Source organism: Colias croceus, chromosome 27 (genome assembly GCF_905220415.1).
Source record: "Colias croceus chromosome 27, ilColCroc2.1".
Lineage (NCBI taxonomy): Eukaryota > Metazoa > Arthropoda > Insecta > Lepidoptera > Pieridae > Colias > Colias croceus.
Genome location: NC_059563.1, coordinates 4,547,807 through 4,563,374, shown reverse-complemented (window position 1 = coordinate 4,563,374; position 15,568 = coordinate 4,547,807). Strand labels below are relative to the sequence as shown.

The 15,568-nt window shown below is 31.2% G+C and overlaps 1 protein-coding gene across 1 annotated transcript; it reads right to left on the bottom strand.

Annotated features, from left to right (window-relative positions):
* Positions 1–13,996: 13,996 nt before the first annotated feature.
* Positions 13,997–15,556, bottom strand: LOC123703884 (60S ribosome subunit biogenesis protein NIP7 homolog). The gene is made up of 3 exons (XM_045652069.1): positions 15,423–15,556; positions 15,024–15,316; positions 13,997–14,214 (listed from the first exon to the last, which is right to left on the bottom strand). Exons 1-3 carry the CDS (start codon positions 15,476–15,478, stop codon positions 14,021–14,023), a joined length of 543 nt encoding a protein of 180 aa, XP_045508025.1. The 5' UTR covers positions 15,479–15,556; the 3' UTR covers positions 13,997–14,020.
* Positions 15,557–15,568: the final 12 nt, after the last annotated feature.

The following is a 15,568-nucleotide window of genomic DNA, read 5'->3' as shown; positions in this document are numbered from 1 at the left end:
TATTCTCAGTTAAATACCGGTTCATTTCATAACAAAACTAATTTTCTGTGTTAATTAACATATTAATTATTTGATTTATCAGTATTGTACACATTTTAGAGTAATCCGTGGTCACAATATCTATTACAATACATGCGTTATTAAATTTGTACGCATATTGTAAGCTATTAATAAAATCATTCACTCTTTTAATCATTCGTTCTTTCGTTCATTCTTTGTTTTCAATCGACTTATAAAGGGTGGAGGTTCTCAATTTGACTTTATTTTTTTACCGACTTCAAAAAAAAAGGAAGAGGTTATCAATTCGGCCGGTATGTTTTTTTTTATGTATGTACACCGATTACTCCGAGGTTTCTAAACCGATTTACCTGATTATTTTTTTGTTCGATGTGGGATGGTGTCGAATTGGTCCCATAAATTTTATTCGCATAGGCCCAGTAGTTTTTATTTTATGAGCATTTTTGTCTATATTTGTAAATGTTGCAAGTGCAAGTTTGAAGTCGGTTGTTTTAACACAGTTATCACTTGTTTGAGTTTATTACCTCAGAACTTTCGATAAAGTTAATCGATTTTGATGAACCTTTTTTTTATTTGGTAATGGGATCAACTCCATTTAAATTATGTCTAATTCTGACAATTTGAATGCGGTTAACCTTCTTCACTTATTATTTACATTTGTACTGGCTAACGAAAATTAACTTTACCCACGATAACGTTGCTAACATTTTAAAATCAAAATTTAATACAAAACTATAGTTATAATTCCATCAAATCAAAGAAAAACACTTTTGTGTTCCATAAGAAAGATAGATTATTTCCACAAATATAATTCACGGGAAATCCATTCAGGAACACAAAGTTTGACGTAAATTCATTTATCTTTGTTGAAATAACGCACCGTCTGAGGTGAGCGATGATTTAGACACAACTCGTAAACGGGAAGACATTCTAACAAACAATAATCCTACTATTATAAATGCAAAAGTTTGTGAGGATGGATAAATGTTTGTTACTCTTTCACGCAAATACAACTACACCGATTACAATGAAATTTGGTATGCAGGGAGCTAAAGAAGGAGAATTAGACATAGACTACTTTTTATCCCGGAAATTCCGCAGAAACGGGCACTATGCGAGGTTTTCTTTGAAAATGCGGGCGAAGCCGCGGGCGGAAATATAATAAACTAGATTTCCGCCCGCGGCTTCGCCCGCGTTTGCAAAGGAAAACCCGCATAGTTACCGTTCCCGTGGGATTTCCGGGATAAAAACTATCCTATGTGTTAATCCAAGTTACCCTCTATATGTGTGCTAAATTTCATTGTAATCGGTTCAGTAGTTTTTACGTGAAAGAGTAACAAACATCCATACATCCATACAAACTTTCGCCTTTATAATATAATATATTAGATTAGATATTAGATATATATTAGATTCTAATTAAAATTAGAATTATTACCTTGTTATGTGCGGTGGTTGATCAGTGGTAAGGACTTCAAATCGATAAGTCGGAGGTTTGAAACCAGATTTTTCAATTTATCTGCACAAGTTAATAACATCACTACTGCTCGAAGCGGTGAAAGAAAACGCGAGGAAGCCGACATGTCGAAAATTCAAATTCAAATCAAATTATATTTATTTGCGTGAATCTAGTTACAAATTACAGGTGTTTTATTACAATAGTATGTGGCTAATACATTTAGAGATTGAAGAATCAACAGTTAGACGACGCGTGATATCCGCCAGCCCGGATTATGGCCATAGGATAGGATATATATTATGGATATAGGTAGGTCATAGGAGGCCATGCCGAGCAGTAGGAACGTATATGCGCTGATGATGATGATCTGGTTATGTAATCCGCCGTCCATCTTGTGTCTTTATTGATAAACTGAAATTATAAATAGGTAAATCTTCGAAAGCAAATAGAAATAATAATGCAATGTACCTAAATAGCTAAATACCGGATAATTTATGTATCCTGTATCTAGCAGCCAAAAAGAAAAGAAAAAACTATGTGTGCAACGCTCTGTGGAAATAGTAAATTTGGTTTTTATAGAATTTGTAGTATTACTGGACAAAACGTAAATGAATACTTTTGATGTGAAACTTCTTTAGGCGCGTTGAGAGTAAAATTTCAAGGTCGCGTCACGGCAATACCGTCACGTCATGGAGTAAGGCAACGATTTTGGTATCTTGCCTAAGAAGTTTCACTTCTGACACGTGTGCTCTGCAAAAAATCAAAAATATATCCAATCAAATAAGCGAACTCTTGTAAAATATAAATTAAAGTAGCAATTATGATAATAATAGAAACACTTAAAACATAATTTCTCTGACTCCCGCAATGGAAGCTCTGTTAAATATAGATTTATTTTAAACCATCCAGCAATTTGCGATTGCAATGAAAACTTTATCTTAATACTGAGTTAAGGAGCATTTACATTGTACCTAATAATAATATCTTTCTTTCTTAAATTCTAATAAATTACCTTTGAGTTAAGGAGCATTTACATTGTAGGTACCTAATAATAATAATATCAATCCGCAAGCTTATGGATATTTATTTATGACGAACCTGATTATTAATTATCTAGTGTTAGGGAACAGTTCCTACATATAGAGTCGGTTAGAAAAAAAAATACTTGTATAAGTAACATTAACAACAGTGTTTTGCGTAAAAGGGATAGCGTATTTTAAAGAAACGCAAGTAAAGAAAAATAAATTAACATGCATCCATGTTAATTTATTTTTCTTTAAAAGATGAAGAGTTTTCTTCAGTAACCTTGACTTCCCGAAATCTCTTCAATTTAAAGGAGCAACACCTTTATTTTCTATGCCATTATTACAGATAAGTATTTTTAACAGCAATAAACTATACGAATAGACAATGAGCAATAGATAATTAAACGATAGAAAATAAACTATAGACTACAAATAAATACTTACTGAAATTTTATTATAGTGTAAAAGCATCATAAGGCTCTTTAAACTCTGAAAATGTAGTGTAAAATATAAAACAGTATTATGTATTTATAAATCGCAGATTCATTGAAATGCTCTTTCAGTAATCTATGCAGAAAAGATTTAAATAAGTAATAAACGTTCGCGTTTGTGTTATTATGTATAAATAACTTTATACAAAATATTGGTAAGTGTGCATCATCATCACTACATAATATAAAACAAAGTCGCTTTCTCTGTTCCTATGTCCCTTTGTATGTTTAAATCTTTAAAACTACGCAACGGATTTTCATGTGGTTTTTTTTAATAGATAGAGTGATTCAACGGGAAGGTATATGATTTATTAGGTTTGAGACAAGGCGGGCGAAGCCGCGGGCGATGAGCTAGTGTGAAATAATCGGATCTATATTTTATGCATTTTATATTCCATGTAGGTACCTGTTTCATTCGAATTAAAGACTTTAAACATAGAGATAGAGAATACTGTAGTTATAAGATACTCATCGACTAAATAACAATAATATACTCACAAAAGGCATCAGAATTATTACTTAATTCGACCAACTGTCCTACAGGACAGTTCTTTAAATCATAATTTAGAAGAACTATTTGCAACACATACGAAAAAAGCCAAACATGTTTCCCTACGAATTTGAATCATTAAAACTAAATGCATATAACTACCACGCTTTACGGCACTAAAACTAAAACAATGATTAACTGCTAGCCAGCGATAGCCAAGTTTCGACAACTTCAAAGATGTTCATCATCGTTTAAAAGCACCCTGAAGTTAGCTACAGTTTGAATGTTTGGAACATGACATATCTTATCTGTAGTATTATTACTACATAGTTATTATATCTGTGGTATTATAGACTAGCTGTCCCAGTAGACGTTGTTAGTTTTCTCTTCATAAGAATGCTTATACCTTAAAAAACGTTATTAAAATAATTAGAAGAAGAATTTCGTTCTATTCAATTTTCGAGTTTTACGCTAAGCAACATATTTGGAGATTCATTATTATCTGGGAATATATTATAATGGTCACATTGTGGGTCATATTATTTCGATAAATTACTTCAGGTGATCTGTTTAGTAAAATAGTATAGAATAAAATAATGGTTATGTATAAATTAATAAAATATATAGTTAGGTAATAAAACATTTTTTTTAAATAGTAAAGCTAAGGGAGCGTTTTTTTCAGACAGTTAAGATAAATCCGAAAAAGATATACCTATGTTTTAGCCATTACTTTTTACCTATCTGTCCGAATATCTAAATTACTCACTTAGGAAAATAAAAGTTTAAATGGGTATTTAAAAATATATCAATGTAGGGTACATTGATCTGTTTTTAAATACCCGTTTGGCTGAGAATTTATTTTACCAAAATTTCTACTCTTATAAGTTATGATACTTAAAGAGGAAATATGTTTTTGATGTCTTATTTGTAATTCTTTTTTCACTAATAGGAAGCTACATTATTAGAAAGTAATATAGGCTTTATTTATCTTGAATTAGCTCGGGCGCAGCCGGGAGAAGCGGCTGGTACCTACCTAGGTATAATATATACCTAGCTGTGCCACGCGGTTTTACCCTCATTGCTCCGCTCCTGTTGGTCTTAGCGTGAAGATATATTATAGCCTTCCTTGATAAATGGGCTATCTATTTTATGTATGTGTATTTATATACCTTATATTTTAATATATATGTCTGTATCTATTTATATAGTGATTATATTATGTATGTATATATGTGTATGTTTATGTATATTTGTATGCCTTATATAAATATCTATTTATATATAGATTCTTATTTATTTTATTTTTTCTGTTTATAGTGCACTTTGCCCTGTTTTTATTACTTTTGCACTGCGTCTCCTTGTCCACCAGGTTGTCTGGAAGAGATCGCTGTCTGAGCGATAAGGCCGCCTGTTGTGCTCTTTTACTAACTAATGTATTGTGTCTTTACTTGTAATTTTCTCTGTGGTGCACAATAAAGTATTTTTGTTTGTTTGTTTGTTTGTTATCTAAAACTTTCAAATTGGACCAGTAGTTCCTTAGATTAGCATGTTCAAACAAACAAACTCTTCAACTTTATAATATCAGTACAGATGATAAATTAAAAATATGTCTATAATATTTTAAAAAGCATTAAACTGACTAGATAACTTATAAGTAGCATAAGCTCGTCGATATTAAAGCTGTATGCCATAGCCGTCTCGTGCCAATATGCAATGTTATTTATGACAATGATTACATAATGCTACGAACAAACCTAATAAATCATCTATCTAGCAGCTAGCTGATATTTTCTTTATGTTAGACGTTTGTACAGTTAGTATCAAATGGTATGTAATGAATGCAAGATAAAGTACAAGGCGACGATTTTGGTATCTTTGAATCTTGCCAAACAAGTTTCTCTTCTGACACACAAATTCAAACTAAATAACAACGATATTGAAAAAATAAAACATTAATTAATATTTTGCAACCAAAAAACACACAACTAATATGTTTAGAAAAACAAAAAACAAGTGTGTCAGACTATAATTTAAGAATAGCCCTTGGTCGAATAAAACATAGCAAATAGCAATTACTACGACACTAGATTTAGTTTCATTTAAATCATTCATTGAAACCTTTTTCACTAAATGATCAATATTTACAAACAAATCTATGGTCTATCATTTTGACTAAGTAATCGTTTATAAAATCATTGTTACAAAAAGAAAAAGAACACAAAAGTCGTAACAAAGCATCATACAATACATTTTCTTCCAACATTAACACAATAACAGTCGATAGCAATATCAATAAAAATAAAAAACTTTTAGTGCAACCGAAACTAACCCCAAACGGTTTTCTTAACTGCTACAGATAATAAAAAGTATAACAATTACATAAAGATTCCAAGGGACAAAAGGGATCGACGAAACAAAAGTACTAACAACTCGAATAATGTTTTCCAAGATGATGTTAGGGAATTTAATGGTACATTTCACACAAATGTGCTTCTCAAAACTTAAGGAAACAATGTTTCACTCATTATATAAGAGTTTTCGCAGGCCGAATGTCTTTCTACATAAAAGTTGGTAACCATTTTAAGTGGGCTTTGAGCAAGCAATATTCGCATTATACACGGTGTAGGTAACATAGATAGACATAAGTATAATGTAAGAAAAAGATACGCTATTGTTTCTATTATTATTAATTATATTAATAACGCTTAATATTCCCTATACTTAGAATAAAAAATATTAAACAGCTTCAAAATAAATAGGTACAGACAACACTGATTGAATCTTTGCAAGATGCAGAAACAGGCACTTTATAATATCGTGTCGTAATTTTACATAATTATTATCTTGCTTGTATTTTTTTTTCAGCTGAATATACAGTACTCCAAAATTAATAATGCGCATGCAAATCTTCGCTAATTGTCGTATTTCCAAAATGTATTTATTTTACTAAACAAATTTTACTAAATTATGCATGAAGAAAATGTATTTAACCACTCTATATACATATCGTCTTCGGACGCTCCGGGAATATGTCAGTTACCGAACTGTGACGAAGATTTCTATGCGCATTATCACTTTTGGAGTACTGTATTTCGTTATAATTTCAATATCTCTCTCTCTCTCTCTCTCTGTGTATACTCATCTCTCTCTCTCTTTCTCTCTGCGTTTATACTCATAACAATTTAATTATTAAATAAAACAAGTAAATTTTATGATATGATATCTAAAAGGTATTTTTGTAACGCACCGATTTGAGATGCAAATATATTCAGGTGAATTCAGGTCAGTTAGATCAAGATTTGACCTATTTCACAATGATATTAGAGGTCTATTCACGATATAACTCGATTAGCGTGTGAAATATTCTAGAGCTTATAAATTTTTATACCTACTAAAAATGTGGGAGACATGTTTAGTGTTTACAAAATTGGTCATAGAGTGGAAATTGTTATAATCTTTCGTATAAAAATAAATTATTTCAATGCTCTGAAAACTGAAACAGTCTAAAATTGTAACTGTTTAACATAACTTAAAAATTATACATACTTTACAAGTAACTTAAAAATTAATCAATGTCTTCTTCAAATATTTTAAATCATAGCCCAAGCCTTATTTATTTTTCAATACTATTTTTAACACTTCCTCTATATACAACACTAGGTTTCCGGCCGCGGCTAAAAAGTAGCCTATGTACTTTCTCGGGTATCAAAATATCTCCATACCAAATTTCATGAAAATTGGTTCAGTAGTTTAGGCGTGATTGAGTAACGGACAGACAGACAGAGTTACTTTCGCATTTATAATATTAGTAGGTTACGCAATAATCAATACAAAAACACAAAATATATTTCGTTAAGCGATTTAATTTGTTTATGGTTAAAGAACAGAGGCGTTGGTGCATGCATGGACGAGGGAACTCAAATATTTGGCCCTACAGGCGTCGAGCCCTTACAGTCGACTGGACGTTCATATAATTGCTATTATGCTAGACCTGGTTTTATAGGAAACAGTTTATTCGATAGTTCATTTAACTTTGGTTTAAAAGGTTTTTAACACGCTTTCAGCTGAGTCTGTATGTTTGTAACTGACTCTTTACAATTTAGTTATCTTAGAGAGGTCGTTCTTGCATAAACATATAATTTCGTCATTATTGTCTATGTTTTGGTAAAAAAAAATCATCGAATTTATTGAGGAATTTATTGATATATTTAATACCAGAGACAATGTCTAGTCTACAATTATGTCCATAAACAGAAGGAACAATCCTCTATTTAATTTTTTCATAGAGACTATTTACACTTATGGGTAAATATCAAAACAATAAACAATAAGTAATTGAACTGCCTGGTACATGTATATAGTTACACACAAGTCTGTTAAAATATCGCCAAACAGTTTTAAAAATCCAATATTTAAGCCGTTCCTAGATTCCTACCAGTCTTTTATACTAAGCATGCTCTTGAAGAAATGTTTTTCAAATTGTAGTTACATGTATACGCATACAATACATAAAAAACTTTACATGATTAAACCAGAAGTTAATTTTAATAACTTTCATCCTGTATTAAATGCTCATTCTATTTTATATATTTAAAGCTACCTTACCACTTTCATATATTTAATTTAGCTAGCTTACCACTTTCATATATTTAAAAATACCTAACTAATTCCTTTCGCGGTTTATAAGGAATTATTTATAAAATAAACAAATATTAAAACTCGATTAAGATCAAAAAGAGAAGCGTCTGATCTCAAGTAACAAGCGACCACGATATTTTAGTTCATAAACCTTTAACGATTCAATATAAACTGTTTATGCGTTTACTGAACATAATATAAACAGTTACTTAACCAATGAGTAGGTAATATTAGTACAAAACGCTCTTTAAAAATCTATTTAATAGGAATCCATTTCAAACTTAAACTCAAACATTTATTTATTCAACTAGACTTCTAGAAGCATTTTTAAAACGTCATAACATATTTTTAACATTTAAATACCGATTCGGAAATAAGTATCTCAGAAGAACCGGCACAAAATCCATAATTAGTTGCTCTTTTAAAATCATGTCAATAAAACATTTTAATTTTTTTTTTTTTTTCATAAAAAGGCAGTTATGATTGTATTTCATTTTTAGTTTTAAAGCATTCAAATAAATATAAAAATATTTCATCAGTTAGGATTGCACGTTGAAATTTCATGAGAAATTTATATTTTCACAACATCTAGAAAGCCATCTTGATGTTGCTAGCTGACCTGAATTCAGCCAACATTTTCATCCCAAATCGATGCTATACCAAAATGCCTTGAAGTTAATGAAGTATTGTGTATTCTTATTGGATTTTATACTGAAATTTTAGTTATAATAACAACTATCGACTTTTTAGCAGAAAGGTAGACTTTTCGTATCTGCTTATAGCGTAACTAACTAGCATAATGTTCAAAAAGTCAATATTAGGTATTTTTACTTTAACCTGAATATCTGCATTAGCGTTCTAACATAATAAATCATAATTTTCGTATGTATTATATTCTTCAACATATTTTGATAATTGTGTCCTTGATTAGGTACCTACTACAAATTACTTACATTTTATATATTCGGCTCACAGAGTTGAATAATTATCGAGATAGATAGACATCTAAATTGCCACCAGCCACATAGAACAACACTACATAGTATAAAATAAAGTACTTACTCTTCTCTGTTTTTTTTTTTTTTTTTTTGTATGGTGTTTCTCAATGTTAGCCAGAAGGGCTACTACATTTTAACGCGGACGCGGGGGTGAACTGAAGGTTCACCCTGGTAGCGACATGCACAAGGGCGTCCCCCCTTGACGGGGACCACGAACCTCGGCTTGAGCTGTCGCTTGAGTGGAGGAGGCCAGAAGGGCCCTAATCGGACGGGGCTCTTCTCTGTCCCTATGTCCCTTTGTATGCTTAAATCTATCAAACTACGCAACGCATTTTGAACGCGGTTTTTTTAAGTGATTCAAAAGGAAGGTTATAATATTTTATAAGGATTTAGACAAAGCGGGCGAAGCCGCGGGCGGAAAGCTAGTATATTATAAAGTCTAAATTCAACACAGGATATCGCTTCCTCATTACCTATCATACCACAACTACCTACATAATGATCTAAGACCTACATAATATTATTTAGGACCTACATAGTATTATTACCTTATAGTTTGGCATATGCCCTATGTCATATGCCAAACTGGCAAAAGCCAGAACAGGCAGCTAGTATTAAACAAGTTAATGTATGAGTTTGTGCTCCAGCTCACGTTATTCCAGCAATAATCTGCCAACTTTGGTCCAAACTTAACTGTTTCGATAACTTCCTGTGTACACAGAACAATGTTGTCTTGAAGGAGGCATATTATTATCAACTCGTCGTAATAAATATCACTTTTCTACAAGCTAAAAATATAAACTGCAATCCGAGAATCGTCGTCGTTCTTGTGAACGCGTCGGTAAAATAAAAAGACACACACAACAGTTCACAATTACTTATAAGCCATATTATGTAGGTAAATCTACATAGTTATGTGTAATTTTTTTACCATCTAAATTTTGCTAAGTCCGTAACGTTTTTTTAGAGATGTTTTTTGAAGTAAAAACTTCTTTATCGCGGTTGGAAAAAATTTTAGTGTAACATTTTTTCGTTACGCGTGACATTTTTCTGTTACGCGCCATCTTTTGCTTATTCCTACCACGCGTGATTTGACGTAAATTATTTAAAAAAATTTTTTTAAAGAAGTTTCACTTCTTACGTGTTAGATACACTAGTACACGCACACATTTTTTTTTATGTCAATTCACACGTATGGTCACGAGTATTTTTATAGCGGCTGTAATATTTATAATTTTCATAAAATATGTTCAATTAAATAATATAACATAAACATCCTTAGCTATAAAAGAGAGAAAGAAAATAATATCATGTAAATATTTGTTTATTATTTCATATTTGCCATATTCAATGTTTAAGCTATTCTTTATCACGTAGTGGTTTCCGAACAGATGCTTTTCATTAAAACTTAGTCGAGCATCAAGTGGAAAACATGTTTTTATACCACATTCATTAGAGAAGTGACCTCATATTATATGCCATGAGTTTTTGTACTAGCTATTCGTACCTACGATATCTATCTTTCATTCTGTCTATTTTTTTATACGACCATCAGAAGAGTTAAACCGGCTACTCACCTTCCTGCAGGGGCAATATTGGAATTGCACCATTAATTGGCTCCTTAAGATGTGTTTAGGCAAGCAGGGGCAATGTACAAAACAACTGAAATAACTCTGACCGCCGTGCAACCGAGATTGTTGCAATATCGTTTTACAGTGACGACGATATCGAAACCAACATTCTTAATATTAATATTTTTTATACCTTTTTTATAATAATCATATAAACTTACCTAAGTTAATCGATTATTGTTTCTTATACATGATTAAATGCCTAATATTTCTAGGAAATTAAGTATTTTTTCAACAAGACTGTATTAAACATTCTCAGTATACAGAACTAGGTAGGTATATTGCATTTAAAAATATTGATATTTTCTTACTTAGAAACAATAATTTATTCTATGTATTTCATTAATAAGCTGTCCCGAAAATAACATAAGATAATCTAATGCAAGATTATGGTCTTTCCAATGATATTTTCAGTCCCTACAAACAAACATTTATGTTATAAGAAGCTTTTCTCGGAAAGTAAATAATAGAACTTTGTGAACAAGTTCAAAGGAAGTTTACAAAGTCCACGGGTAGACCGAAATTTATTTAATTCTCTGTAAACATCGTATCCACAAAGAATAAGATTACATTTTATGTAACGTATAGTTACTTACTGATCTTTTAGAAATTCAAGTAAAAAGTAAAAAGCTTACAAGGGCTTTCAGAATTACTTATTCAATACATAACATTGGGCTGGGTTTAGGGTATGTTTTAATTCGTGTGAAAACATCTATATATACTTTTTACATTATTTATTCATTAAAACACCTATAGTTATATAAATGTACTTTTACATTAATTATTCATTTATCTTTATTAGTAGATTAAGTTTTAACTGCTTGTTTATCTTACTTACCGTCGCAACAAATCGATTTTATAGTATGATTTTAGTGTCTATAGATAGTTAGGAGGCTGGACAGTGAAAAAGGCTACTTTATTACATGGGGAAGCGTATCATTCCCATGGGAATTTCTTTTGATTAACTACGCGGACAAAGCCGCAAGCGGAAAGCTAATTTAAGTATAACAAGTACAGAAGAAACTTCAATTTTCCTACCTAGTAAGTGCAAAGTTTCATATTTTTACTTTAATCTAACGTCTTACAAACAAAAGCTGTTCTGTGTAACCAATCTAATATATAAAAATCAATGCCACTTTTCGTTGTAATTCCATAACTCGAGAACGGCTGAACCGATTTCGATAATTCTTTTTTTATTATATTCCTTGAAGTACGAGGATGGTTCTTATGTAGAGAAAACGTAAACATGTACCACGGGCGAAGCCGGGGCGGACCGCTAGTATCTTATACAACGTTAAAATTTAAGATCCAAACTTCTGACAAGTTGTTCTTAAACTTAATTGAAAAGATTCATCCCACCCCTCCTAGGTGACAATACCGTATTTTGGGGAAACCGATACACCGAAATGCTTTCAAATAAGCCAAGGGGACGCCATTTTGTAAATGTAAATATTTTGGAAGAACCTAATTTATTTATGTTGACAATTCGCTTCAATCTTATTTGTTGTTATTGATATTACTTTGTTTATTCGTATACCTTAATCAGATTATACGATTGTTTTTTATCATATCTTGAGCATGAAAGAGGGTTGTTTAGGTAGGTACTGCTTTGAATTTATTATGAATTCTCTTGGGATGATTGTAAAAATGTAGATTATTCCTAAAAAGAGGAAGCTTCCTTTTGTGTACTTTAATCCTAGTGATGTTTTTTTCGACGAACTAATATTGTAACTGCTTAGTGCAAAGGCAGTAGATATAATATGTCGCTGGGCCTTATAGAATACTTATTAAATCTCACGAATGTATAAGATGAAAAAAATTTAATAGGTAGGTACCTTTTTTGTGCTAGTCTAGTTTCTAAGAGAGTGCTTAATGCTTAATAATGCTATTTTTTGAGAATACAGACCATTTTTCAGTCGAATCAATTAACTACATGGTTAAATAAAATCCATTTAATGCTATTTTTGGAGAATACAAAGCAATTATTGTTTTTCAGTCTAATCAATTAGATACGTACCATACATATCTACATAGTTAAAATAAAATCCATTGGCTTACAATTTCCAATAAATATTACAATTTACAACATGAATAAACCAACTACGTTGAACAAGCTTCAGCAAAGTACGTCTGAAAAATAAGCGTTTTACTAAAATAGGAAATGCTCAATAAATCATTGATATCTTTTCGCTAACAAGGGACAAATCCGAACCTTTAAATTCTAAAGGATGGCAATAAATTTCAACCAAGCTAGGATTTTTGTTACAGTGTTGGCATAGCATTGAGTTTTTGTTAAATGTAAGACGTTAAGGTTCATATTTTCGTCTTATTTAGATAGAAAAATATCAAAATAAAGAAACATCATGGATAATTTCAAAATCTCTTAACAAAAATTACCTATCAATGAGCACTTACGTTTATCATTAAAAAATTAAAAACATCATCTAGGTAAGTACAACTAGAAATTGAATTGTTAATTACTAGCTTACCGCCCGCGGCTTCGTCTAAAACCTTATAAATTATACACTAAAACCTTCCTCTTTAATCTCTATCTATCAAAAAAAAACCGCATCAAAATCCGTAGCATAGTTTTAAAGCTCAATCATTCAAATGAAGTTAGTAATTGACGAAAATAATTATTCAAGAAAGCTATAAGTTATAAAATTAAGAGAACATACATATTATAATTTTCATACATACATAATATTAGAATTTTCTGTACCTAATCCAAAGTGAAAATTAGTGCCTTCATGAAATTTTTTAAGAAGATTGAATTTATAAAAGCATTCTAACTATTGTGAAAAGCGCCATCTATTATAACTTATATTACACTATGATGCACATGCATCCTTATATTTTACCTACTATACTGTTTTCAACAGATTTCGATAGATGGCATTAAATGTGTATAAATATGAAAGTTTGTGAAGATGGATGTATATATGTGTATTTGATGTGCATGTGTGTATGTTTTTACTCTTTCACGCAAATACTACCGAAACTATTACAATGAAATTTAGCACACGGTACATTACATAGAGGGTAACTTGGATTAACACATAGGATAGGTTTAATCCCGGTAATCCCAGGGGGCACGGGAACCATTCGGGGTTTTCTTTGAAAACGCGGGCGAAGTTAGTGTACTATAAGTAGAAAAATTGAATAATTTTTGTTTATTTTTCTAATTGTATGGTTCCTGTTGCAAATATCAACAACTTATCACTACACTAAAAAAGAACCACTAAAACCAATATTTAAAAAATCTATTTATTAAATCAAAGTATCTTCTGATCTGATATATTCTCCAATATCAGCTTGGTGGAAAGCTATAGTCGCTAAGGGGTCTGCGTGTCTGCAGTCTGTCGTCGATCTTGATGTAACTCCAAAACCTATTGGAATGTCTGACATAGTTAGAATGACTACTCCTTGATTTTTCGGTGTATTTTCCGTTATTCTACCAAGTCCTGAAAAGAAGGGAAATTTAGGCTTTATTCTGGCTTTTAATTATGAGATTACTTAAAGTAGGAATCCATACTAATATTATAAATGCGAAAGTAACTCTGTCTGTTACTCAATCACACCTTAACTACTGAACCAATTTGTATGAAATTTGGTATAGAGATATTTTGATACCCGAGAAAGGACATAGGCTATTTTTGGCCCCGGGACATAGGATAGGTTTTATCCCGGCAATCCCAGGGGAACGGGAACTATGCAGGTTTTTCTTTAATTGCGCGGACGAAGCTGCGGGTGGAAAGCTAGTAACTTATAATTTTGTAAAATAACTATATTACTGGTTGTTTGGTTTTTAATTTTTATGATTAATTATTTTTTTTTACATGCTTTTATTAACTTCACCTTTACGTTTGTATGTAACCAACAACTTTAGAGTTGATTTTGACCCACTTTAATCTCTCACGCGTCCTACTATAAAATACAGATTTAGTTACGAGCAAATAATGTACGTAGGACGCGTGACGGTTTAAACAGATGGATTTAAATAAAAAGTTGTTAACTTATTATTGTAACAAACTAAATAATTGAATACTATATTATGTGTAGCTCGTTTAGCAAGTTTTATGTGTCACATCAATTAATATTCTGAATTTGCTACAATAATAAGAAAGTTTAAACATGTTTAATGGAAGGTAGCTTAATGTACACATACGTCAACAGAAACTTTAATTTGATTAAATAAAGACTTTTGTTTTAAAGCCAGTACATTATTCCTACATGCTTACTATATTATTTTATAAAGGATAAGACCACTTACCACTCTTAATAACATGGTGGCCATATAAAAACTGTTGTTCCGCTGATGGTTTTACCCATAACTTGTAAGGGGCGTACGGCGCGATATACGTCAATGCTGTGATATGTAACCTGAATTTATTCGTCTTTGTGAACTTCCCGAAACACGTTCCGGCTGATATCAAATGATCTGGCTTCACGGTTTGTGCCAGTTGCAGTAAACGTTCTGAAATATAATACACGCGGTCTTTCTTTTCTCTGAAGCAATATGTGCCATCTGGTCTGTCTATTAGAAGCTTTACGTTGACGCCGATACTGAAAATTAAGAAATTCATGAGAAACAACACAACTTTGTAAACTTTAGTGCAATAATACTTGTTGCGTGTCAATATATAGTTGGTAAAGTTATAACTATACGTACTATTTTGTTAGCTTTTCGAATAATATTCTTGTCCTATCTTCTGATAAAATTTTCATTGTTAGATTTTCACTTTTTCATTTGATAAATAAAAACACGTGTAAACCACACACAGCTATTTGAAAGTATTTTGACAGTTGACAATATTA